The sequence below is a fragment of the Triturus cristatus genome, chromosome 4_1 (assembly GCF_964204655.1).
Source record: "Triturus cristatus chromosome 4_1, aTriCri1.1, whole genome shotgun sequence".
NCBI lineage: Eukaryota > Metazoa > Chordata > Amphibia > Caudata > Salamandridae > Triturus > Triturus cristatus.
This window is the reverse complement of record NC_140585.1, coordinates 67218627-67245810: the sequence shown is the minus strand read 5'-3', so window position 1 is coordinate 67245810 and position 27184 is coordinate 67218627. Positions and strand designations below refer to the sequence as shown.

Here is a 27184-nt window from a genome sequence, read left to right as displayed (position 1 = left end):
ACCCAGCTTTAATTCTCGTCAATAGTTTCTGTACTGTGCTGATAGAGGCTCGCCGTACTAGTTTCACTTCCACGAACTGTACATGCCTTTGTGCACGTCGCTGTTCTCTAAAACATGCTAGTTTTTTAAATGTGTGTAAGTGTCACAATTGGTTTCCTCTATTCTCTGGTTCTAATTCAAATTGTTTTATGTAACGTGGACTACAACAAAATAAGTTTTTGGTTTGCCATCCCCAGAGAGGCACACTACACCCCCTCTCCCTTCACTACAAACTGCCGCTCTCAGGCTACGCAAGCCCCGCCTCGTCTTAAGAGCCCTGTTACCAAGTTTTTATGGGGACCCCGATTCACACGTGTCGCCACAGGCTGGAAAGCTACAATCATTTCCTGTCTCGGTTTTTGGGGGCCAGCCTTCCTCCCTGGTTGATACCGTGCAGGCCCGACCCATAAATCCCACATGTGCGCGCATAACCCTACATCCCATCTCGTTATTTTTAACGAGGATAAAGCGGCCAGTCTGCATGCAGCCGGTCGGACCATAGTGTGTTAGGCAGCAAGACAACTCAGTGGGTTAAAAACGGTCTTAAGGACGCAGGTGCAAAGTCTGCCAGACTGGCAAGCCTTTCATCCTTCCAAGGAGACGTGTTTGATAAGAACTGTTTATAATTGAAGCAATCACTACAACATAACAAACGTAAAGGTCTGTGCGCTTATGACGTGATCACTACAAACCTGGACCGGATAAAGACCTGTGGGTGGTGCGGGCTCACCCGAGGCTTACAGCACTGACTACTTCCTCCACACCCAAGTTGCACTTAAATCTCTATCCACTGGAACAATTTTTAATCAGAATTAATATTATTAACACTATATTTAATTTTAAACATCGGAGTTTATCACCCAAGGCAAGGTTCCTCATTATGTGGCCGCCGCACGGATGAAAGGCGGAGTGGGCCTCGCCAGGCCTCAGACACGTGACACACAGATCTCCGCGGCGGGGGGTGCAGCCCCCTTATGCACCTTCCCGTGCCTCCACCTTACAGTCTGCTATCACCGAGATGATGCCAGGCAGAAGGCTCGAATCAGTAACCCCGAGCCAACGGCTGCTAAGTGAAACGAGTGTTTCATAGCGCATACTAGAAATTGAGTTGCGTGTAGGCGCTTTGATGGATTTATACTGTGCGCCTGGCTAAAGGTTAGGGTGGTAGGCCTCGAGCGTCCCACATGAGATTGTACTTCTCGCGCCACCTTCGATGCGCCTCGATTGGCAGAGGTGTTAAACTTCTATCTCATTGGCTCTATCCTCCCCGAAAGATGGCATCGTGACCCTTTACCCTGGACCAGAGAAGCCATAGGGCCACCAGCATGGCCTCCAGATGCGTCATCTTCAGTCAGGCCTCACTCGTGGTACCAGCTGACTGCTTTCGGCTGTGTGAGGCCCAAGCTCCCCCCCCCACTCCTTCCACACACACGCACCCATTCCAGGGTCCTTTTCACACACAAAACACCAATTTTCCGGCGTTTCCACTAAAGGAAGGGGCAGATTTACAAGCTCCTTGCGCCACTTTTGCGTCACTTTTCCCATGTTAAAAGTGGCGCAAAAGTGGCGCAAGGGGCTTGTAAATCTGCCCCGAAACATTAAACTCTGAGTCACTTTCTACTAAGTGGGCAATTTGTACCAAACCCCCTCTCTCCACCAACCTCTGAAGAGAGGAGGCCTCGAGGGTCCCTTTCAAACCCAAAACAAGCATTTGCAATGCAATAGGTCTCGCAGCTACACAAGTTAAAGCTATTGGCATTGTAAATGGCAATGCCTTTTATTTATGTTTTTAAAACGAAAACAAATATAAAAGGCATTGTTATTTGCGATGTCAATAGCTCAAACACGTAAATGCGAGACCTATTGCATTGCAAATGCTTGTTGTGATTGGATTTATAATCATTTTCTGTGCTTTAGTTTCTGAATCCCTGCCAGACATCAGTTTAAATATTTTTGCAATGGTGTGCTTCTCTCATAGATCTTGCGGTGACGAGTATGTGCCAAAAAAAAGGCAAATTGGTTGCCACAAATACGACACATTTTGTGATAGTATTAATTACTTTATTATTTTGGCATTTTTACACTTGTTAACACTGCCTGGTTTCACCCAATAGTACCAGTATAACACCAGAATAAGCTTCAGAAAGGTGACCATTTAACCTTTGCAAACTCGTTTTTGTGAAAATCTACAGATTAAGCCACAGGGGCTGAGTTACATGGCTTATGTAATTATTTGGAAAGCACAACTGCTATAAAATTGCATAATTTAGGTGACCCTGACCTATGAAAAGGGAATGCATTGCTCCTGATTTTGGAGTTCAGACTGCTGTCAATGGACAGGCCAGGGCAGCGCATTACACATTGAAACAGGCAAGTGAAGTCCATTGCATCAATGGTAGATGAGGTCCAACTTTACGAACCTACCCCAGATGCCAACTGCAGGTCTATTATTGATTAAAAAACAGACCTGGGACTTCAGACACAGTTCCCATCCTACGCTCTCACGCATTACCACGTTCAAGGTTTACCAGCCGCCACTGATAGGAGGCAAATTAAAGCACAGAAATCAAGAGTGATTCCTGTGCTTCAAGCCTTTTTTTAAAAAAATTCAGAGGGGCGTTTGCATGAGGTGTTGGGGTACTCACACTAGCTAACATCGGAAACACCAGTTTGGGGGGGCTGCTTAGATAGAAAGCGGGGATACGACCTCGCAGTCTGACTGGGACTATTTCAAAAGATGCATAACATTTAAGTTCATGCCATGGGCTCGTGAAAATGTCGGGAGAGCCATTGTGCATCTTGTAAGAAGAAAAACGAAGAAAACATTCAGCGCCTTGTCTAAGGGTAGTAGGCACTGTAAAACGCTACCATAACACCACTCTGCACAATATAGTTCACATGAGCCTGCACGCCCCCACTCTACTTATTGGAATCCTTTTACAGAATAAAGGCACAGCACAATTCCAATGTGATATAAACTTCCTGTGCACACCCCCAGAAACTAAAGCGCTGTTCACCGTGTGCAGAAACTGTAGATGGTGAGTGCCTGGCCACCATCCAGTGCCTGACCTGTGCTGGGGAGGCGCAGCTAGACTGTGTGACGCCTGTGTGGACATGACACTATGAGGGTCCAGCAGGCGCTACACAAAAAACACCAACTCAGTGAAGAATATTGTTATTTGGCATTTGCATAGGGCATTTCAAAGGTAATTTAGCCATGGCTTTGAGTCTGAGCAATGAAGTGCTGGGGGCGAGGTGGGACAGGGGAGTCCAGACCCCAGAGTTTTGGCAAAGTACAGGATGGGTGACAGTAGCATGATTCACAAATCACTGTGTGAGGGCCAGCTCCCACTTGGTGAAAAATATTTTACATTATTCAAATATTTTCGGTACAATTGTGCCCCACCCCCCATTCTGCTTCATGCCTCTCAGGGAGTGGGTTTGGGGCATGTTCTGCCTACAGGTGCCGCCAGGGTTTCCTCAAATGTACAGAACTGTAGCCCTGAGCCGCCCCCAGTGCCAGTTCTACCTGTGGTCTCTTCAGCTATATGTCCAGAGCTAGTACTCAATAACAGTGGCCCACAGCCGTGATTGTGCCACTTCAGACCCATGTACTCCTGAGTGCTAGTGTCCTGCTCCTTGCCCCCTGTTCTAAACAGAACTCTTCTATTGAGCTTTGTGGTCTCGCCAGACAGTTGTCAAGCCCACTGTGGTTACCAAGCTTCACGCAATGGTCTCACATGGGTCCAGATCTGTGCTCCCCTAACTGCTCCCCCTACATTTTGAGTGGACTCACCTGTACACAAATCTGGTGTCTTTAGTTGAGTCTGTGCCCGGACTCTCCTGTTATTAAGTAATGGTCTCACCCTGGTGCAAAGCGTCTGCCTTTAACTATGTCTCCTTAACTAGGATCCCCGGACCCTCTGCATTGTTTGAGTGGTCTCACCTGTGTGCAGATCTGATGGCTTCAGCTGTGCACCCTTCCGGTCTTTCTGGTACTAAATGGTAGTCTCACCCTGGTACAGATGTGATGTCTCAAGCTGTGCCTCCACCCTCCGATCTCCTGGTTACTGAGTAGTGGTCTCTCCCTGGTACAGATGTGATGTCTCAAGCTGTGCCTCCACCCTCCGATCTCCTGGTTACTGAGTAGTGGTCTCTCCCTGGTACAGATGTGATGTCTCAAGCTGTGCCTCCACCCTCCGATCTCCTGGTTTCTGAGTAGTGGTCTCTCCCTGGTACAGATGGTTTGTCTTCAGCTGTGCCTCCACCCTCCGATCTCCTGGTTTCTGAGTAGTGGTCTCTCCCTGGTACAGACGTGATGTCTCAAGCTGTGCCTCCACCCTCCGATCTCCTGGTTTCTGAGTAGTGGTCTCTCCCTGGTACAGATGGTTTGTCTTCAGCTGTGCCTCCACCCTCCGATCTCCTGGTTTCTGAGTAGTGGTCTCTCCCTGGTACAGATGTGATGTCTTAAGCTGTGCCTCCACCCTCCGATCTCCTGGTTTCTGAGTAGTGGTCTCTCCCTGGTACAGATGGTTTGTCTTCAGCTGTGCCCAGACCCACTAGCATTGTTAGAGTGTTCTCACCTGTGTGCAAATCTGATGCCTTGAGCTGTAGGTGATGACATTTCCACATATATCATCGTTTTTGCACGGTATACTTTTAGCAGTAAAAGGTGTATGCCTGTGTAAATGTAATGGTGATGTCAATTGAAGATGTGGTGTGTGTAGTTGCAGTGCACTACCACACCATGCCTACTAGACTTTACCCCACTGCACCACCACCAGCAGAGCCCCACCTCAGCACCAGCGCAGCCCCATCTCAGCAGCGACTCAGCACCTGGGCAGCTGAGGCCAAAACACGCAAAAATAAAGCACAGAGAACGAGCACAGGCTCGGATTAACACCCCCACAGTGCACGTACCTTGTGCTAATAACAGCTGTGACAAAGAGCCTCCACACTTCACTGGCTGACGCCAACTGCGCACAATACGATGCTCTAAACTATACTGGAGCGCAGCCAAAGAGAGAAAATAGGCTAAATAGGCGAAAAAACTGTGGTCAGCCGCACAGGCTGAAAGCGCATGACAAAGGCTTGACCAACGTGAACGAATCAACGGGTAGTTCAAATACCCCATCGTACATAACTCGCCCATTTAAGTGCACCCATGGGCAAAACGAATAAAGCACAATCCAAATTGTCCTTTGAAAGCTTTAAAAGCACGATAGCAACCTCATAAATGGCAGAAGGGGGCACTGGGGAATAATTGAATCTAGGTACGCCGGCGCTGGAGAGCTCTTTGCTGGTGATGCAACAAATCCTCCAATCAATAGATGGCAAAATAGACCGGGTCAATTTCCGACTGGACCACTTAGCAACCGAACTGAACAATCATGCAGTGCGACTGACCGAGGCGGAACAACGAATATCAAACACTGGAGACACTGTAACCTCAGTGAAAAATAAGTGCCTCAACATGGCAAAAAGTTCTTGCAGTAATAAAAGCCAAAAATGAAGATTTGGAGGTGCGGTCTAGGAGTAGCAACCTACGCATCACATGAATTCAGGAATCAAGAAATGTAGGCAGAGCAGAAGAATATGTAGAGCGGCTGTTGAGAGACGTGTTTGAAACTGAAAACCTCTCACAAAAATGTGTGGTAGAACGAGCTCACGGATCCCTGGTGGCTAAACCGGTCCCGGGCGCCACTCCGAGGCTGATTATAGCCAAACTCCTGAATTACAGAGACAGAGATACAATTTCAAGACTGGCACGAGAATGCCAAAATATCACCTAACAGGGCAACGCGGTGTCATTTTACCCTGACTTCACGGCCAATGTTCAAGCAGCCAGGAAAGAATATATGATGCTAAAGAAAAAGTTGCAGACTGCAAGGATCCCATACGCCATGCTATACCCAGCCAGACTACGCATTGAACACAATTGCAAAGTAAACATTTTCACAACCCCGCAATCGGCAGTGGAATATGTCACCAAACAAGCTGGCCAGAAGAAAGCCCGCCATACCTGCGATGACGAAGAGGATGGAAACTGAATATGACACAGCATGCCACACCTTGCAATGCTTGCTGAACCTTGTGTGTGAACTGTGGCGCGATGGGACTGTGCCTCCTGGTGGGTCCGGTGCCTACCCCTCTACCCCAGTAAGAAATTCACAATATGCTACCCAGGCATGGCTGCGGGGGGGGGGGGGGGGAGATTTGGGTGGGCAGGGGAACCAATGGGGGATCCTAAAGGCCATGGAAACATTAATGCCTTTAAATATAGACGGACCCTACCCAACTGCACCTTAGGACATGGAATATACAGCCGCCCTCCAGCACAAGGGGGGTTAATGGGACTCTAGCGCACCCCAAAAAGGGTGCACCCCTTTAGAAACTATACATCTGACATGATGAAGGCAACATTAGACAGCCGCCAAAGGAGGATGTTTAAGATAAAATGTTTTACTACCCGTGGGAAGCTCTTTAGCATGATTGGGATTCTGAGTGGGAGAGGGGACACCGTTTATGTATGATGTTGCCTTTTGTTGTTCACAACACACAAACAAGACCATGACTGACACTACACCGCTGACCTATATGACCTATAGAGTCACATGGTGCAGGTGAGGTGAGATCTCGAGGCCTAAACACGAAAACATTCCTGACGTGGAATGTGCATGGACTTAATAAGCCCCACAAAACGAGAAAGCTATTGGCGGACATGGACAGACACAACATGCAGCTTGCGCTGCTTCGGAAAATGCACCTCATGAAGCAGTCGAAGGTGTGGTGGGAGCTAGATGGGCTGGTACGAGACTGGCCTCCTCATACTCATCATACTTAAGGGGCATCCTCACCCTGGTGAAAAGGCGGGTGCCATTCACAACCGCACAAACGATAACGGATGATCAGGGCCAATATGCGATTTTACAGGGAGTGCTCTCAGGTACCATAATCATGCTCGTTAACACTTATGGACCGAATGTGAACGACCCCAGTTTCTTCAACCATGTGTGGAATGAGCTTAGACACCTCCCACCGCCACAAATAATACAATAAAACATCCACAGTACCCTCTACATTATCAACTACTGGCTGGTGTTAGCTGAAGTGAGCACATGGACAGAGAGGGTGCCACACCTCACTAGAACGTTACCTGGTCACAACCCAGTCAAATTAGAATTAGAAATACCAACACAGAGCCCGTCACGCTACCTATGGAGGTAAATTCCACAGCACTACTTGACCCAGTATACAAAGACAGTATAAAACAGAGTAAAAAAAGCCATAACAGAATATTTTTCAATAAATGTGGTCTCTGTAGAGGAGACTTCTATGTTGTGGAAGGCATTTAAAGTTACGATAAGGGGAGTCTGCCTAAGTGCACATGCAAGTATATTAAAAGATCTAATAAACTGGAAACGAAGCTGAAGTCCCTGGAGGGAGTACTAGACACAAAACGGGATATAAATACGTTAGCGGAAATCAGAGACAACATCACACAGTATAGCAATATGGCGCAGATGGAAATACATTATATATATAAACGGTATGTGGCTAGAACTTATGGGGAGGAGAGGATGCCCAGGCCCTGCGCTGGTGGCTAAGGTACGACTAGCCAGAGGACACAAGCCCATAACAAAGGTGACGGGGGAGGACGGTACAGATCAGTATGGTATACTGGGGATTATAGAAACGTTCTCAACATATTACGAGAAGCTGAATGACCCCAAAGTGGTCCACTCAGAAGGAGATATTAAAAAGTACCTTGGTTCATAATAGCATTGGTATGGACAACGTGACTACCTGCTGCAACCAATAGACGTAGATGAAGTGACTGAGGCTATTCGCTCTTTTCCTAACAGAAAATCGCCAGGACAGGACGGAATAAGTGGCAAATTCTATAAGGAATTTACGGACCTATTGGCACTGCACCTGGCATTATACTGGGAGGCGTATTAAAAACAAACCCTACCACTAACACTTAGAGAGGCCCTTCTCATAGCACTACTGAAGTCGGACAAACAGCCCAACAAATGCGGCTCATACAGTCCTCTATCAGTTATCAATACTGACACCAAAATATTGGCGCAAATTCTCGCCAACAGATTGCAGCCATTGGTAACCACTATGGTTCTGCCAGACCAGTCTGGCTTTATGTCTAACAGATCAACGGCACACAACCTACGGATGGTCTTTGGGCTGCTACACCAACTGAACCCTGACCTAGAGGCAGCGGCTGTACTCTTAGATGCCACCAAGGCCTTTGATTCATTACAATGGCCCTGCATGTTTACCACTCTTCAACATCCCAGAGGCATACTTACGATGGGTGCGCCTGTTATACACCAACCCAGTTACACGTTTACGGATCAATGGATGCACATCTGACAAGATACATATACGCTGGGGGACGTGACAGTGTTGTCCACTGTACCCGCTTCTATTCTCACTGGCGCTAGAACCCCTAGCCTGTAAAATTCGTCAAAAACATAACAGGCAGCGCTGCGCTTCTGACAGAGACCAATTGGCATTTCACTATTTGCAGATGACATGGTACTCTATAGCAGAAATCCTGTGTGTAATTTGACACCACTGCTTAGGGAATACATTAAATTTGAAGATTTCTCAGGCCTATGCATTAACTGGTCCAAGTCAATCATAATACCGCTAACAAAAAGCGCAACACAACACACGCTGGTCCACCTGCTAGAGTGGACCACGTAACCAGTAAAGTAGCTGGGCGTGTTGATACACAGGGAAACAGACATAGTGATGCGAGAAAACGATGGGAAGGCTATGGAACATTTGGGAACCCAAGTAACCAGGTAGATAAAAATGCCGCTCTCTATGGCAGATAGGGTGGAACTCATAAAAATGATTATAGTGCCCCGTTTTTTATACCTCTTCAGTGATATACCTATTCCCCTGCCCTGCTCTTTCTTTAGACTGCTACGCACGCAACTGATTACGCTTGCATAGGCGGGCAAGCAACCACGGGTCAAATGGGAAATTATGACGCTACCTTATGAACAGGGAGGGTGTGAGGCACCAGACTTATACTTATATTACCTATGCACCCAGGCACAATGTGCACATTACTGGTACTATCCACAACCACACCTGCGACACCTGGCGATTGAAGAAGGGCCGGCACACCCCGGTATATGCTGACACACACTCGCAAAATTACAAACAATACGGAAATAGACACTGTGAATTGTGCTGTTGCGGCATGGACCAAACTGAGAGAAAGAGCAGGTAAAGTCCCGCTTTTTGCCTCAGCTCTACCCCGGGGTCACCACCCACATATCACGGTCACACAAGACACGACAGTGATGGCTCTTCTCAGACAAGTGGCCCTGGAAAAGATGGGGGACATATTTCCTGAAGAGCCTTTTCTAGACTGGACAGATATTGCATTCATAAATAACGCTACACTGCGATCGGCCATAAGGGCATTATATCCTGTCTTTCCAGGAGAACCACCAGCACTAAATGCATTACGAACACTACTAACTTCTAATTCCTGTAAACACTGAGGGGCAGATTTATGTTTCCTGGCGCATCCCTGCAAATCAGCAGGGATGCGCCAGGAAAGATGCGTCACGCAAGTTTACCCTTGCGCCACCACAGATTTACAATGCAGCGCATCGTGGCGCAAGGATAAACAGATGCGTGACGCATCTGATGGCGTAAGGGCGGCGCATTGCTGGAGTCGTGTCGCAAGCATGACGCAACTCCAGCAATGTTTAGGGGCTGCCCATACCTAACATGCTGCGTCATGCCTTACACCTGCTTCAAGCAGGCGCAAGGTTTTGACACAGCAGCGTCGGAAAAGTGACTCAGTGAAATCTTGCAGATTTCACTGCGTCACTTTTCCGAGGCTTTTTAAACCTGACGCAGGTTTAATGTAGCGCAGGGCCTTACAACGTGACGCATCTCCCTAGATGCGTCACGTTGTAAATAAGGCGCTACATGGCGTCGCAAAAGTGACTCAGTGAAATCTTGTAGATTTCACTGCGTCACTTTTCCGAGGCTTTTTCCGATGGAACGCCCACCCTGCATACATTAAACCTGACGCAGGTTTAATGTAGCGCAGGGCTTTACAACGTGACGTATCTCCATAGATGCGTCATGATGTAAATAGGGCGCAACGTGGCGCAGGGTTTACGCCGCCGCTGCGTCACAAAAGTGACGCAACGGCGGCGTAAAAGTGGCGCAAGTCTCACATAAATCTGCCCCCTAGTCACTCGATTATATAATACAGCACAACGGGACACACTGCTCTCAGAGCCGCGGGAGCTGGCTCGTTGGAGCGCGTCCCTGAAGACGCGTATAACATTGGAAGACGGGCGCTTCTGCTGCTTATTGCCGAGAATGCTGACCTCCGATTGTAATCTACACATCATTCATTTCAAATTCCTGCCGCAAACATATTATACACCAATCAAACGATATCAATTAGAGGTACGAAGGGATGTATGCTGCAACCTTTGTAGACAGACGGAAGCAGACTTTATGCATGTGGCCTGGGACTGTGGGCAAGTGTGCGAGTACTGGGGAAAATTGGTGCGTACCCTCAAAGATATGACAACAGATCAGGTCCTTTGCACCCTACAAATGTGCTTCCTGGGGCTAGTAAACGCAACACAACCAGTTAATCGAAAGTTACTGTTACTGGCAAAACGGCTGGTGACAATGTGCTGCGGTGGGCGCAAGGCACCAAGCCTCCACGGATGGATAGTGGACATGGCCCTCTGCACATCATCACTAGAGACATATGCGGAGGAGCTGCCAGTGGCCTCGCGGCCACGGGATATATTGGGAGCTCCCAACACGAGGGACAAAGTAGCAAACATTGTTGGTGGAGGGAATGTGTTAGCCACTGAAATTACTATTATGAATGTATATGGCAATGTGAAAAACAGGATGTTTGTACGTTGTACTTCTGTTTGAAACTGAATTAAAAAAAAAATGCTTGATTACAACTATGACCAAATGGGTTTGTACTTAAGGATCAAACAAAGAAACCCAAAGGCACATATGAGTGGTGCTAGAGGGGAGACACTGTCTTGGTTCGGGACTAGTGCCTCACGGATATTTCACATTTGCGCCTAAGATCAGAAGGTGACACCTCACAAGTACACCATTACATTTTTTTACAGCATTAAGAAATGTAAATGAACAGGAGTGCTCTGACGCCAATACTTAAGACATGCAGACAAGAAATCAGGGGTTAAAAATGTGAGAGGAAGAGTGGATTTTAGTAATTTGAGGCATAATGTATTTTTAATAGGGCTAAAAATAGTTAAAGAAAGAGACGTCTACATAAGAACAGCGACCCCTTTCCACATCTGTTTACTAAGCCTTCCTATCTTCTCTGATACTTAACAGCACCCTTATTTTAAACCAGTAATATTTCTGTAGGCAAATATGGGCTGAGCTTTCAAATCTTCTCAAGTGGCTTTGTCCATATTTTTACAGCTCCCTGTAATCAAATGAGATGTGTGTGGGTTAAAGCTGCCTCCCTCATTCCTATATCCTTCCAGATAAAGGCATGTTTAGACATTCTTCTCACACCTCCATGAATGCCCCTCAATTCTCACCTGCACTATGACTGGTATTTAATCACTGCTTCATACAGAGCTCTACCAATGCATCTGCTGAATGCCTAGTGTCTGAGCACTGATCCACAAACAGCTCTAACATATTTGTGGCTACAGCCCCCCCACTGTTTCAGAATGTTGATCATAGATCTATGTTATTGCAAACGGAAACTTGACCCACAGCACCCTCAGCTCTTCCGCTACTGGGATTCACGTAACTTTGCACTGCTCATCCGTTCTAGCTGGCAGTGGTCTCCTTAGACAGTAGGTACAGGTGGTCCAAGAAGTGGGGGGTTTTGACCCTCTGCTCTCCTTCTTTCCTCAGGATGCCCAGCTTCCAGGACATTGTGGGCCGTCTCAGGGCTAGCTTCAACTCGGGCAAGACCCGAACTGTGGAGTACCGGCTGCTCCAGCTCAATGCCCTCTTGAAGCTCCTTAAAGAGAACATGGCAGCCATCAATAATGCACTGGCTCAGGACTTACATAAGGTAAGACAGCTACGTTCAATGGATGTGCTCTAGGTGGGCATTAACAAGGCCATGGTACTAGACTTGCATAATGAGAGAGGGGTTGTAGTACAAGGTGGAAGAGTGCACAGGACATACACAAGATGAGAGGACTGTAAGCACAAAAGGGATGGTGCACAAGGAGTGCTCTAATGAGACCCAGGCACAGGTCTATACACATGGCGAGGAGAAGTCTCAGTACAAGGGGGAGGAGAGAAGTATACAAGGCGTTCATTAGTGAGGTGCTGGAAAAGGGAAGACACAAGGTGAGGGGTATGAGCATGTGTGCATGGGGGTTTAAATTGAGCAAACCATTGTAGCTGTATCTGTGAGGAAGTGCCCTCTCTCTGCATGGTTGCCCCCACTTTTTGCTGCACTGCTGATGTGCTTTGACAGAGTGTGCCCTGTGCTCCTGCCAATCAGGTACCCAGGGCCTATGTTCTTTCCTTACACCTGCATTGAAAACAAAACCCAAGTGGCATCTCTGGCCACAGGTCAGCCCCTGGTAAATGGCACCACAGGTACCCAAGGTACTGTGACCAGGGAAGATCTCTAAGGGCTGCAGCACTTATTGTACCACCCTTAGAGGATCCATACCATTACACTCACACACTGCCTTTGCAGGCTGCGTGTTTTGGTGTAGAACAAAGTGAAGAGTCGACATGGCACACATCCCTGTGTGCCATGCCTACAACCCTCTGCCCGGGTATAGATCAGTCAGCCATCTAGCTGGGTGCACTATACCAGTGGTGAGGGTAAAGGTGCATGAGTCCTGTACCCCTACAATGTCTAAGCCCGTTCCTAGACATTTTAAGTGCAGTGCTGCCATTGAGAGTATATGGTGCTGGGAGTCTTTCATTACGAACTCCACAGCACCATAATGGCTGCACTGAAAATTGAGACGTTTGGTGTCAAACTTCACGGCACATTAAACCCACACTGATGTCAGTGTGGGATTTAATGAAAAATGCACATAGAGGGTATCTTAGAGATACCCTCTGAAAAACGACCTACCACTAGTGTCCAGGCTGAGTGACTGCTTTTAGCTGCCACCACCAGACATGTTTCTGAACTCCTGGGTCGAGAGCCTGCTGCTCTCGGGGGACTGAAACAATGCACATCCTGGGAGGAGCTGCCAAGCCTCCTCCCCCACGAAGGGGAAGCTTCAAAGGCTTGCCACCTTTGTGAGCTTCCCCAGGCCACTTGCTGCTTTCAGCAACTGGTCCTCACTGGTTCTGACCCCCACTTTGGGCAGGAGAACTGGCAGGAAAAACAAGTGAGTAAGAGAGGTGTGCCCAGCTCTGCCAACTCCACCCCTCAGGTGGGGGAGGCGAGGTGAAGCACAACTCTCAGTCCCCGCCATCTTGCAGATGGCGGGACCCAGCCAACCAGGGAAAGGCTTATGCCCCCTCCGACTGGAGGGTGGCATAATAGGGGGTGTACCCACCCCAGACAAGGAACCCATTGGTCCCAACCTTTTACCTTACTGGTACGCCCCTAAATCTAGTATTTAGGGGCACCCCTGAACCTTGCTTCCTCAGACAAGAAACCAGAAGAAGAAAAGTAGAACGACCGAACAGCTGTGCCGCAGCTAACATGAGGAAGACGCCCACTGACTTGGCCGCAGCCCTACCGGCCTGTCCCCACCTCGAACCTGCTCCAGCGAAATCCTGGTGTGTCCTGCAGCCAGCAACCTCAACAAACCCGGCAGACCTGCCTGCCTTTCATCCCATAGACTCTGTCTCCCGTGAACACCGGATTTGTTCAACAACAGAATCCAACTCTGCAAAGGATCCCCGAGTTTGCACCACTCTGCAACCAATGCCCACGGCCAGAGTTCGAGTGGCCCAACACCAAGAGGAGGTCTCCCCGGCGACCCCTGACCTGCCTCAAGCCTCCATCCGACGCCTGCAGCCTCAAACTGTAATGCCCCCCCCAACTGCGACCAGGAGGTGGTAAGAAGATCCGACCCTAAAAGGCACACGGCCTTGGGTGGCCCAACCGATGGTGCCTAACCAACCCCCAACATCCCAACCTATCTCTCCAATTGGTGGTCGCACCCAGAAGACCTTCGTCCCCAAGCCTGCAGTGTGTTTGCAATCCGGAGACTCCCCATTGAAAGCTACCGACGCCAAAACAGCACTCTGCACCTGGCCGCCCCGGTGCGGCTGAGGGTGCATCTTTTGTGCTGGCCTGAATCCCCATTTTCCCTGAGCTTAAGTCCAGGAGCTTTGCTCCCACAACCCAGTGGCCTACTCTCCACAGCCACCAACCGGAGTCCCCGTATCCTCTATTGGATAACATTGGGCCCCAGCACTCTGCACCCGGCCGCCCTAGTGCCACTAAGGGTGTAATAAGAGTGCATCCTTGACCCTGGGGGACCCCTGAGTCTAACCCCAGAATACCAACTCCAACAACAAAGTCCTTACCTTTGAACCGATAACACTATTTTCCTCCATAGGATAACATTGACTGTTTTTCTATGAAAAGTTTCTAAGTGTGGAGTTGGAAAATCTATTAAAACCTTTTACAACGGTACTAAATAACCAAAACGCTTTTACGTACCTGTTTACAGGAAATGTCCCAGTGCAGTATCCAGGTATACTGCACTGTGTAAGGAAAGTCATCTGAAAAGTAACTTGCGTGATATTCTACTAAACATCCTATACAAAGTATATGAACTGTATTCTGAAAAGCATTGCATTAACAGTAACACTACTGTAATCAAATCAAAGTACATTTACAAATTAAATTCAAACTATTTACAAACTGCATTACTACGTTAAAGTATTTATTGCTTACCTGTGCCAGGCTTGCTTGGTTCTAGAAAATAAAATAACTAAAAGAATATTTTTATACAAAAACAATTGGTCTAAAGTTCAGTCTTTGAGTGTGGGAATTCATTTGCTGACTGAGTGTGTACAACAAATACTTAACACTGTCCTCTGATAAAGCCTTACTGCTCAACCACACTACCAAAAATAGATAGTGAGGTGCTATCTACTTTACCTCTGACTACCTTTTGGGCTCCACTGGACTCTGTGCACACTATACCTCACTTTTGTATAGTATATACAGAGCCAGCTTCCTACATTGGGGGATCAGCAGTGGGATATACAACTTTGCATTTGGTGGACTACTTGGTTACCACCTGATCACATGACAGAACTCTTAAATTGTCTTTAGAATTGGCATTTTTGCAAAATTACTGAAAGTCTTGTTAGGGCCTTGGTTAAGTCCCTTTAGAATTTTAGAAAAATAAAAAGTCACCTTAGCTAGAATTAGAGGGGTTACATATCTTTTTTTTAAAGTCTCAAAACAAGATCCCAGCTATTAGTGAAGATAACCACAATGGCATAAAGGACCAGGCTGAGGAGCTCAACCTCACCCCTTACCTTCACTTGTCTTTCAAGGAGGTAAGGACCCTATGCAAAATTAGAAATATAACATGGGGTCCCATCCCACCAAACAAAAGCTCCAGGAGCTGTTGACTGGGTATGCTATGGACCACCCATCTGAAAATTGTGACGACTAATCAGATGAGGAAGAAGATGGAGGGGATGAGGAGGTTGACAAAATTCCCCCGTCCCCACTTCATAGGGAGAAAAGGGCCCAAGTGCCCCTGACTCCAAGAGTAAACCTCTTTGTACCTGAAGACATTGAGTAAAGCCTCAATGCGGAGGACAACCTTTTAGTAAGGTTGACCGAACAACCTTATAGCAAGGTTGACCAAAAGACTGGATCTAGAGACCAGGTTGCTGGCTCTAGAGAGAAAGAGAGAGCAGAGATGGGCCTAGCGCCCATCAGTGGTGGCAGCAATTTACTTAATAAGGATGAAGAGCAATCTTATGATCAAATCCCCAAAGGAATTGTCCCTAAATATGAAGAGGGTGATGATATCACAAAATGGTTCACAGCCTTTGAGAGGGCCTGTGAAATGAGAAAAGTGAAGAAGTCACACAGGGGGCACCTTTGTGGGAACTGTTCTCTGGTAACTGCAGAAACAGACTCCTGAGCCTTTCCGGGGCAGATGCTGGGTCTTATGACCTCATGAAGAGAACTCTGATTGAGGGATTAGGACTCACAACTGAGGAATATAGAATTAAAACCAAAACCAATCCTGGATTGACTTCGTAGACTACTCAGTTAAAACACAAGATGGTTGGTTAACTGGACACAATGTGCATGATTTCAATGGACTTTACAATTTGTTTATGAAAGAACATATTCTAAGTAATTGCACTAATGAAAAGTTACATCAGCATTTGGTAGACCTAGGTCTAATTTCTACCCTAGAATTGGGAAAGAAGACAGGCCATTGGGTCAAGACAAGGGTGACAAAAACAACCACTGGGGGTGACCAAAAGAAAGGGGTTAAAAAACCTCCCCATGGGAAAGGTGGTGAGAATCCCCAAGATAAAAAGCCTGAGTCTACAAAAGGGCCCCAAAAACCTGCACAGTGGGGTGGGTCCCAAAACTCTTCCCAATCTACTAACATGTACAGGGGAAATAACTTTTATTCTACAAAGGCCTGGTGTAACAACTGTTGAACGTTAGGACACTTAGCTGGAGATGGTACTTGTCCTAACAAGAAGTCCCCTTGTCCTAGTGAAGCTACTCCTGGTGTCGCCAGTCTCCAGATGGGATCAACAGTGTGCCTAGAGCAAATCGGGTTGCACACTGAAGTAGTTCTAGTTTCAGAAGGGGAAGTTGAGTTTGCCACTGTAGCTGTGTGGCCACCCAACTTAAAGAAATATTTGCAATACCCTTGGATTCATGGAACTAGGATAGAAGCTCTGAGGGATACAGGTGCAAGTGTCACTATGGTGAGATATACACTGGTTTCCTCTGAGCAATACTTGATTGGGAGAACTTACCCAGTCACCAATGCTGACAGTGTTACTACTAACCATGTAATGGCCATGGTGACATTAGACTGTGGGGGTTACTGGCCTGAAACAGGTAGTGGTCTCTCCAAAGCTTCCAGCTGCTTGTCTGCTTGGCAATGACCTGGAAACCTCAGCATGGGCTAAGATAGAATTAAAAACCCATGCAGCAATGCTGGATATCCCTGAGATGGTGTGTGTAAAAACAAGAGCACAGAGCAGAAAACAAGGTGAAAAAGAAGTGTTGGAGCCTGAAATTATGACCCAACCTTCCAAGAGAAAAGGCATGAAGACTGGGAAACCAGCTTCTGTACAGCAAAAGGATCTGGACCCCTCTCCTCAGGGAGACGACTTGGACACCCCAGAGGGAACTGAGCCCATAGAGCTTGACCCTTACCAGGTTGAACTCTTGGGCCCAGGAGGACCCTCTAGGAAAGAGCTGTGCCTTGGACAGCAGGACTGTCCAACTCTTGAAAGCCCGAGGTAGCAAGCTGCTACACAGGAAAAGGGAGATGTCAGTGGTACCCACAGAGTTTATTAGGAAGAGGGACTACTGAACACTGAGGCCAGAGACCCCAACCCTAGAGTCACTAGGAGAGTGGTAGTGCCTCAGAAGTACAGGGAATTCCTCCTAACATTAGCTCATGACATCCCCCTAGCTGGACATCTGATCCAAACCAAAACCTCGGAAAGGCTAGTTAGCCACTTTTACTGGCCCCAGATGTCTGAGAAAGTAAAGGAGTTTGTCAGCTCCTGTGTCATCTATCAACCCAGTGGCAAAACAGGTGGACACCCAAAGGCCCCCTTGATACCACTACGTGTGGTTGGGGTTCCCTTTGAAAGGGTAGGTTTGGACATAGTGGGTCCACTTGAACCTCCCACAGCATCAGGAAACAAATTAATTCTAGTGGTAGTGGATCATGCCACTAGGTATCCTGAGGCAATTATCCTTAGGACTACTACAGCTCCTGCAGTAGCCAAGGCCCTCATTGGTGTCTTCACCAGGGTAGGGTTTCCTAAGGAGGTGATTTCAGACAGAGGTTCCAACTTCATGTCTGCTTACCTCAAACACATGTGGAAAGAGTGTGGAGTGCAGCACAAGTTTACTACACCCTATCACCCACAAACCAATGGCCTTGTTGAGGGATTCAACAAGACATTGAATGGCATTATTAGGGACCTCCCTGAAAAACTCAAAAGGAGATGGGAGGTCGTCTTACCATGCTTGCTTTTCGCTTGCTGAGAGGTGCCTCAGAAGGGAGTAGGGTTTTCCCCCTTTGAACTTCTGTGTGGTCATCCTGTGAGGGGACCACTCTGTCTTGTAAAAGAGGGTTGGGAGAAGCCTCTCCAAGAACCCAAACAAGACATTGTGGACTATGTGCTTGGCCTAAGGTCCAGAATGGCTGAGTATATGGGAAAAGCATCCAAGAATCTTGAGCCCAGCCAGGAGCTTCAGAAGCACTGGTATGGCCAAAATGCTGCATTGGTAGAATTTCAACCAGGGCAAAAGGTGTGGGGTTTGGAGCCAGTGGCACCAAGGGCTCTCCAGGACAGATGGTGTGGCCCTTACCCCATCTTAGAAAAGAAAAGTGAGGTCACCTACTTGGTTGACCGGGGCACACGCACGACACCCAAAAGGGTGATCCATGTGAACTGCTTTAAGCTTTTCCATGATAGGGCTGACATCACCATGCTGATGGTGACTGATGAGGATCAAGAGACAGAAAGTGAACTCCTCCCTGACCTCCTCTCATACAGTCCCAAAGATGGGTCAGTGGATGGAGTTGTCTTTCCAGACACCCTCACTGCCCAATAGCAGCCTGGTTGCAAGCAAGTCTTGCAGCAGTATGCAAAGCTCTTTTCCTTGATCCCTGGTCAGACAAACTGGTGTACCCATGATGTGGACACTGGTGACAGTTCACCTGTCTAAAACAAAATCTATCACCAATCTGATCAAGTCATGGAAAGCATCAGAGCTGAAGTCACGAAGATGCTGGAGTTAGGGGTTATTGAATCCTCTGTGAGCCCCTGGGCTAGCACAGTGGTTCTAGTCCCCAAACCTCATCCACAGGGTGGAAAGAGAGAAATTAGGTTCTGTGTGGACTATAGAGGGCTCAACTCTGTCACCAGGACAGATGCTCAACCTATCCCAAGAGCAGATGAGTTGATAGACAAACTAGGTGCAGCCAAATTTCTAAGTACCTTTTACTTAACTGCAGGGTACTGGCAGATTGGCATAGCACCAGGAGAAAATGAAAAGACAGCATTCTCCACACCTGATGGGCATTATCAGTTTACTATTATGCCCTTTGGTTTAAAGAATGCCCCTGCCACCTTCCAGAGGTTGGTGAATCAAGTCCTTGCTGGATTGGAATTATTTAGTGCAGCTTATCTAGATGATATTGCTGTCTTTAGTTCCACCTGGAAGGATCACCTGACCCACCTTGGGAAGGTTTTAACTGCCCTGCAAACTTCTGGCCTAACTAGCAAGGCATCCAAATGCCAGATAGGGCAGGGAACTGTGGTGTACTTGGGCTACCTTGTTGTTTGAGGCCAAGTACAACCCTTACAGCCCAAGATCCAGGCTATCCTGGTGTGGGCAGCTCCAACAACCCAGACCCAAGTCAGGGCATTCCTTGGCTTGACTGGGTACTACAGGAGGTTTGTGAAGGGATATGTGTCCATTGTGGGTCCCCTCACAGAATATACCTCCACAATGATGCCCAAAAAGGTAAACTGGACAGTTAGCTGTCAAAAGGCTTTTGACACCCTGAAAGAAACAATGTGCTCAGTACCAATTCTCAAAGCTCCAGACTATGCCAAGCAGTTCATTGTGCAGACTGATGCCTCTGAGCTAGGGAAAGGAGCGGTCCTATCCCAGACGAATGATGAAGGCCAAGACCAACCTATTGCTTTTATAAGCAGAATGCTTCTCCCAGGGAGCATTGTTGAAGTGCCATTGAGAGGGAGGCCTGCGCTGTGGTTTGGTCCCTGAAGAAGCTACACCATAATTGTTTGGTGCTCACTTCCCAGTTCAAACTGATCACAGACCTCTCAGATGGCTAATGCAAATGAAAGGTCAAAATCCTAAACTGTTGCGGTGGTCTATCTTCCTACAGAGAATGGACTTTGTAGTGGAACACAGACCTGGGACTGCCCATACCAATGCAGATAGACTTTCCAGGTTCTTCCACTTATAAAATGAAGACTCTCTAGGGAAAGGTTAGTCTCATCTTCTTTCGTTAGGGGGTGGAGGGTTGTGTGAGAAAGTGCCCTCTTTCTGCATGGTTGCCCCCACTTTTTGCTGAACTGTTGATGTGCTTTGACTGAGTATGCCCTGGGATCCTGCCAATCAAGTACCCAGGGCCTATGTTCTTTCCCTAAACCTGTATTGAAAACAAAACCCAGTTTGCATCTGTGGCCATAGGTCAGCCCCTGGTAAATGGTACTACAGGTACCCAAGGCACTGTGACCAGGGAAGACCTCTAAGGGTTGCAGCACTTATTGTGCCACCCTTAGAGGCCCTGTACCATTACACTCACACACTGCCTTTGTAGGCAGCTTGTTTTGGTGCAGAACAAAGTGAAGAGTTGACATGGCACACATCCCTGTGTGCCATGCCTACAACCCACTGCCCTTGCATAGATCAGTCACCCCTCTAGCTGGGTGCACTATACCAGTGGTGAGGGTACAGGTGCATGAGCCCTGTACCCCTACAGTATCTAAGTCTATACTTAGACATTGTAAGTGCAGTGCTGCCATTAAGGGTATATGGTGCTGAGAGTCTGTCATTACGAATTCATCAGCACCATAATGGCTGCACTGAAAACTGAGAAGTTTGGTATCAAACTTCTCAGCACATTAAACCCACACTGATGCCAGTGTGGGATTTAATGAAAAATGCACACAGAGGACATATTAGAGATGCCCGCTGAAAAACGACCTACCACTAGTGTCCAGGTTGAGTGTTTGCTTTCAGCTGCCACCGCCAGACATGTTTCTGGACCCTTGGATCAAGAACCTGCTCCTCTCGGGGGCCTGAAAAAATGCACATTCTGGGACGAGGTGCCAAGCCTCCTCCCCCCAGGATGGACAGGGTCCCAACTTTACTACTACTAAATGCCTTCTGTGAATTCCAAAAGTAGTATGTTTAGGATTTTGTCTTAAGTTAGTTCTGTGAATCGGGCCCCTAGTATTTAGGGGCACCCCTGAACCTTGCTTCCTCAGACAAGAAAGCAGAAGAAGAAAAGAAGATGGACCGAACAGCTGTGCCGAAGCTAACAAGAGGACATCCACTGACTTGGCCCCAGCCCTACCAGCCTGTTCCCACCTTGAACCTGCTCCAGCAAAATACCGGTGTGTCCTGCAGCCAGCAACCTCGAGAAACCCGGAGGACCTGCCATCCTTCCATCCCAAAGACTCTGTCTCCCGTTCAACAACAGACTCCAGCTCCGCAAAGGATCCGCGAGTTTGCACCACTCTGCACCCGATGCACACGGCCCGAGTTCGAGCAGCCCAACACCAAGAGAAGGTCTCCCTGGCGATCCTGACCCGAGATCTGGGGACCCCTGACCTACCTCAAGCCTCTAGCCGACGCCTGCAGCCTCAAACGGGAAGGTCCCCCCCAACCGCGATCAGGTGCTGGGAAGAAGATGCAACCCTAAAAAGCACCCCTGCACCCGACGCCCCACGGTCTTGGGTGGCCCACCCGACAGTGCCTAACCAACCCCCAACATCCCAACTTACCTCTCGAATTGGTGTTCGCATCCAGAAGACCTTCGTCCCCGAGCCTGCAGTGTGTTTGCAAACTGGAGACTCCCAATTGAAAGCTACAGGGCACCCGACGCCAAAACAGCACTCTGCACCTGGCCGCCCCAGTGCCGCTGAGGGTGCATCTTTTGTGCTGGCCTAAACCCACATTTGCACCGAGCTTAAGTCTAGAAGCTTTGCTCCCACAACCCAGTGGCCTTTTCGTCAGCAGTCACCAACCGGAGGCCCCCTATCCCCCATTGGATAACCTTGGGCCTCAGCACTCTGCACCCGGCCGCCCTAGCACCGCTGAGGGTGTAACAAGAGTGCATCCTTGATCCAGGGGGAGCCCTGAGTCTAACCCCAGAATACCAACTCCCACAACAAAGTATTTACCTTTGAACCATTAACCCTATTTTCCTCCATAGGAAAACATTGACTGTTTTTCTATGAAAGGTTTTAAGTGTGGAGTTGGAAAATCTATGAAAACCTTTTCCATCTGTACTAAATAACCAAAATGCTTTTACTTACCTGTTTACAGGAAATGTCCCAGTGCAGTATCCAGCTATACTGCACTGTGTACGAAAGGTCATCTGAAAAGTAACTTACATGATATTCTACTAAAAATCCTATACAAAGTATATGTACTGTATTCTGAAAAGCATTGCATTATCAGTAACACTACTGTAATCAAATCAAAGTACATTTACAATTGAACAAACGGCATTACTACTGTAAAGTATTTTTTGCTTACCTGTGCCAGGCATGCTTGGTTCTAGAAAATAAAATAACTAAAAGAATATTTTTATACAAAAACAATTGGTCTGAAGTTCAGTCTTTGAGTGTGTGAATTCATTTTTCTGACTGAGTGTGTACAACAAATGCTTAACACTGTTGTTAGATCTATCACCATTGGCGTGGGTCTCCCCTGCATTTTTTTGCCTTTGCCTCCTGTGTTTTTGCTGTGTGTTGGACTTTGTTTTGCTGGTCTAGATGCTTTGGGCAATTTTAACACTGCTGTTCAGTACAGAAGGGCAAGTGCTCCCTTTGTAAATTACTTTCTGATGGATACATCTGCCAGTGGATTCCTCACCTTGTGAATATCCCCTGCGCCAGCATTCCACAGAACCTTTTTTCCCCAGCTCTCTACGCCGACGTGGATGACGTCATAATGCATCGGCTCCGCTCGTGACTCCGTATGGCGTCACCGGAGCCATAAGAGAGCCACGTCGGCATGATGACGTCAGTTCCCTTTTTTCGCGCAACGGTTTTTCCAGTACTCTCCTGCTACTTAGTAGTTGTTAGGTGTTACTGTTGTCGAAAATCTGTAATGTCTTCGACGAGGAAGTCGGGTTTTAAGCCCTGTAGGGAATGTGGGGGCCATATGTCTATAACGGACCCCCATGATGATTGTTTGTGGTGCCTTTCGTCTGACCACGATGTTGAGGATTGTTCAAGCTGTAGGAGGATGAATCCGAAGGCATTGAAGGAAAGGAAGGCGAAGCTGTTTATGGCCAAGGTCGGAAAGGAGAAGAGAGGTAGAAAGAAGGAGAAGTCGAGGCCGGAGTCGTCAACTTCGAGATCATCGAAGTTGAAGAAACATCATAAAAAAAGGAAACTTTCTTCTCGGCGCCGGTCTTCAAAGAACAGGAGGTCGAGATCGGCTTCGCCTCGACGACGCCGAAGTAAGGATTTGTCACCGTCTCCCTCTCCTTCGAAGTTTCCGGAGGGTTCTCCTTCGCCTAAGCGGGCTCCAGCGCGGTCACCGGCGCAATCCTCGGCGCAGTCACCGGCGCCTTCTCCGACGTCGTCTCCTGTTCCAGTGGAGTCGCCTGTTTCTAATGGTGAGCAGGAACAAAGTAAGGAGCCTTCTCCAAGGCTTGGGGATTCTTCGGCTCCGGCGGAGGACACTGCAGCGCCCTTGCCAGATACTCCGCAGAGGGATACAGGTCCGGTTCCTTATCCTCAGTTCCCGGCTCCAGGTACTGATTCTTCGCATTTTGTAAATGCCATGTATGGAATCTTCAATCGGGCTGCCTTCCCATCCGGTGCACCGACTGGTCCTGTGGGTCCTATGGCGTATACTTTGGGGGTGCCGCAGCATTACGCTCAGGCCCGTTTATGCCCTTGCTGCCGATGGCGCCTTCGTGGCAGTTTCCGGCGCCGTCTGGGGATCCATCATGACTTCGGCTGGATCGTCCTGCTTTGGAGCCTTCCTAGACGCCGTTGCCGACTCCCTCGGTGCCGCGTCCGGCGCCGCCGACTCCGTCTTTGGCGCCGCCGACTCCAACACCTCTGGCTCCACCGACGCCGCGTACGACGTCGACGACGCCAGCTCCACGGATTCATTCAAGAAGGGAGGCCCAAAGGGTCTTGGACGAAGAAAGGTATAGAGTGGAGGTAGAGGAAGGTGAAGTGGACACGTCCTCTGATGAGTTTGAGGGGATACAGGAGGCTAGTGGCCTGGATACGACCCCTGAGTGGGAGCATAATTCAGCTAGATCCTCTCCACCACAGGAATTGGCTCCTTACCATACGGTTATTAAAAAGGCCGCAGAACTGTTAGATTTGCAGTTACCCTCTGCGGAATATAAGTCTAACCTGCTGACGGAGGTGCTGCACTCACCTACTTCAACTTCAGAACCTTTACTGCCTTTTAATGAGGCCATTTTGGAGCCTGTTTTGGAGGTATGGCGAAAACCACTTTCTTCTCCGGCGGTTTCCAGGCAGGTGGCGAGAAGATACAGGGTGGCACCTGGGGATCTGGATTTTCTTTCTACACACCCGTCTCCAGAGAGCCTGGTTGTGCAGGCATCCTGCGCGAAGCATGCTTCGGGGGCGTTCCCTCAGTCTCCTGCAGATAGCGAGTCCAAAAAGGTTGACCAGCCGGCTAAGAAGGCTTTCTCTTCGAGAAGTATGGCTCTAAAGTCTACCAATGCCACGTGCTTGCTGGGTCGTTATGTGCATGCCTTAATGGATTCAATGAAGTCTTTAGCCCCTAAGCTGACTGAGGGTGATAAGGCGTCCTTCATGGAGGTGGTTGCAGATACTCAGGCTGCTGCTAGACAGGTGATCCAATCAGGGCTCGATACAGCAGATTCGGTGGTGAGGATAATGGGCTCTTCCATAGCCACAAGAAGGCAGGCATGGCTCCGTTCTTCTGGCTTCTTCGCGGATGTTCAGGCCACATTAGTGGATTTGCCGTTTGATGGACAGAAGTTATTTGGAGAGAAAGCTGACTCCGCCCTACAAAGATTTAAAGACAGCAGGGTAACGGCTAAGTCTTTGGGTCTGCAAGCTCCTGCTAAGGGATCTGGTTTAAAAAAGTTTAGGGGTTTTGGAAGATCTTCCTTTCGCTCCTTCCGACAGCCTCAGTGGCAGCAGCAGCAGAATCCCCTCTATAGGTCCTATAGGGGGAGACAAAGGGGTTGGAGAGGTTCTGAATGCAACCCCTCTTCTTCTTCCTCCTCCTCTGCTCCCAATGAGGCTTCAGAGGAGCAGCCCTAGATCCCCTATCCCGGATTATGTAAGACCTGTGGGGGGTCGGGTGTCCTACTTTCTGCGGGGTTGGAAATCTGTTACGAAAGACCTTTGGGTTTTGAACCTCGTGGAGACTGGGTACGCCCTTCCCTTTCGGGAGTTTCCTCCCCCTTACCCTCCTTGCCAAGGTTACTGCTCAGAGGACCATCTGCTTCTTCTGCAGAAGGAGGTTCTAGCTTTGTTTCAAAAGGGTGCGATAGAGGTGGTTCCGGAGCAGGAAAGGGGTCAGGGATGCTACTCCCGGTATTTCCTGATTCCCAAAAAGGACGGCAGATTGCGTCCGATACTGGACCTCAGAGTCTTGAACTTTTACCTGAAACAGGAGAAATTCAAGATGCTGACCCTTGCGCAGGTTCTTCAAGCGTTGCAGCAAGGAGACTGGATGGTGTCGCTCGACTTGCAGGACGCGTACTTCCATGTCCCAATCCTGAAGTCGCACAGGAAGTATCTCCGTTTTACGGTTGGGTCGCAACATTACCAGTTTGCGGTCCTCCCGTTTGGTCTTACTACCACACCTCAAGTCTTCACGAAGGTGATGGCAGTGGTGGCTGCTCATCTCAGGAGGTCGGGGATTTCAGTTTTCCCCTACCTGGACGACTGGCTTCTGAAGGCAGAGTCCCCAGAGATGGTGCAGCGTCATCTGCAGGTAACATCTCAGCTGTTATTCGACTTGGGTTTTTCGATAAATGTGCCCAAATCTCACCTGGTGCCCTCTCAACGCATCCTGTTTATAGGGGCAGTACTGGACACTACTGTGTGTCGAGCATTTCCTCCTCCTCAAAGAATTCTCAACATACAGGAGATGGTCCCTTTATTCCACAATGGAGCGGTTGTTCCAGTTCTGAAGGTCCTTCGCCTGCTCGGTCTGTTCGCTTCCTGCATCCTGTTGGTCAACCATGCACGCTGGCACATGAGGGCGCTCCAGTGGTGTCTCCGCAAGCAGTGGTATCAGCACAACGGAGATCTCAGGGAGTCGATCAGGATCTCCAGAGAAGCTGCAGCGGATCTTTCTTGGTGGAGCATGGAGGGCAACCTGTCTCAAGGAAAACCCTTTCATCTACCTCCATCGGTGGCCACAGTGATTACGGATGCCTCCACCCTGGGGTGGGGCGCTCATCTGGGGGATCTGGAGATCAAGGGTCTTTGGTCTCCAGAGGAAAGGCTGCTTCATATCAACCTTCTGGAATTGCGGGCGATTCGTTTGGCGCTCAAGGCCTTCCTCCCTTCCCTTCGCGGTCAGTCTGTTCAAGTCCTGACAGACAACACTACCGCGATGTGGTATGTCAACAAACAGGGAGGAGTGGGGTCTCTTTGTCTATGCAGGGAGGCCCTACGTCTGTGGACCTGGGCTCAGGTCCATCGGATTTGTCTGATGGCAAATCATCTGGCCGGGGTGCTGAACATACGTGCGGACAGTCTCAGCCGGCAGTTCTCCGCCGACCACGAGTGGAGGCTCCATCCGGAGGTGGTTCGTCATGTCTTTCGGACGTGGGGGACACCTCGGGTGGACCTGTTTGCCACCCGCGAGAACGCGCACTGCCCGTCATTCTGCAGTCTGCAGTTTCTGATGCAGGGGGCGTTGGGGGACGCGTTTCAGTTGAGTTGGGGCTCGCGACTCCTTTACGCGTTTCCTCCCATACCCTTGATTCCTCGGGTTCTGAGGAAAATTCGCCAAGACCGGGCCCAAGTTATATTGATCGCCCCGGATTGGCCAAGAAGGGTGTGGTACACAGATCCTCTCCTTGTGCCCTCCGCTCCGTCTCCCTCTGAGGGCAGACCTCCTCTCGCAGTCGGAGGGGCAGGTTCTACAACCCCACCTCCAGAGCTTACACCTTCATGCCTGGAGATTGAACGG

General features: G+C 48.7%; 1 protein-coding gene across 1 annotated transcript in view; it reads left to right on the top strand.

Moving 5' to 3' along the window:
- The window catches only part of LOC146839542 (aldehyde dehydrogenase family 3 member B1-like), an 876897-nt gene that overhangs the window by 166846 nt on the left and 682867 nt on the right, over nucleotides 1-27184 (top strand). Inside the window, exon 4 of the mRNA XM_085650813.1 lies at nucleotides 11974-12136. Coding sequence (XP_085506939.1) covers nucleotides 11975-12136 — 162 coding nt within the window. The 5' untranslated portion in view covers nucleotide 11974. The remainder of the gene's footprint in view (nucleotides 1-11973; nucleotides 12137-27184) is intronic.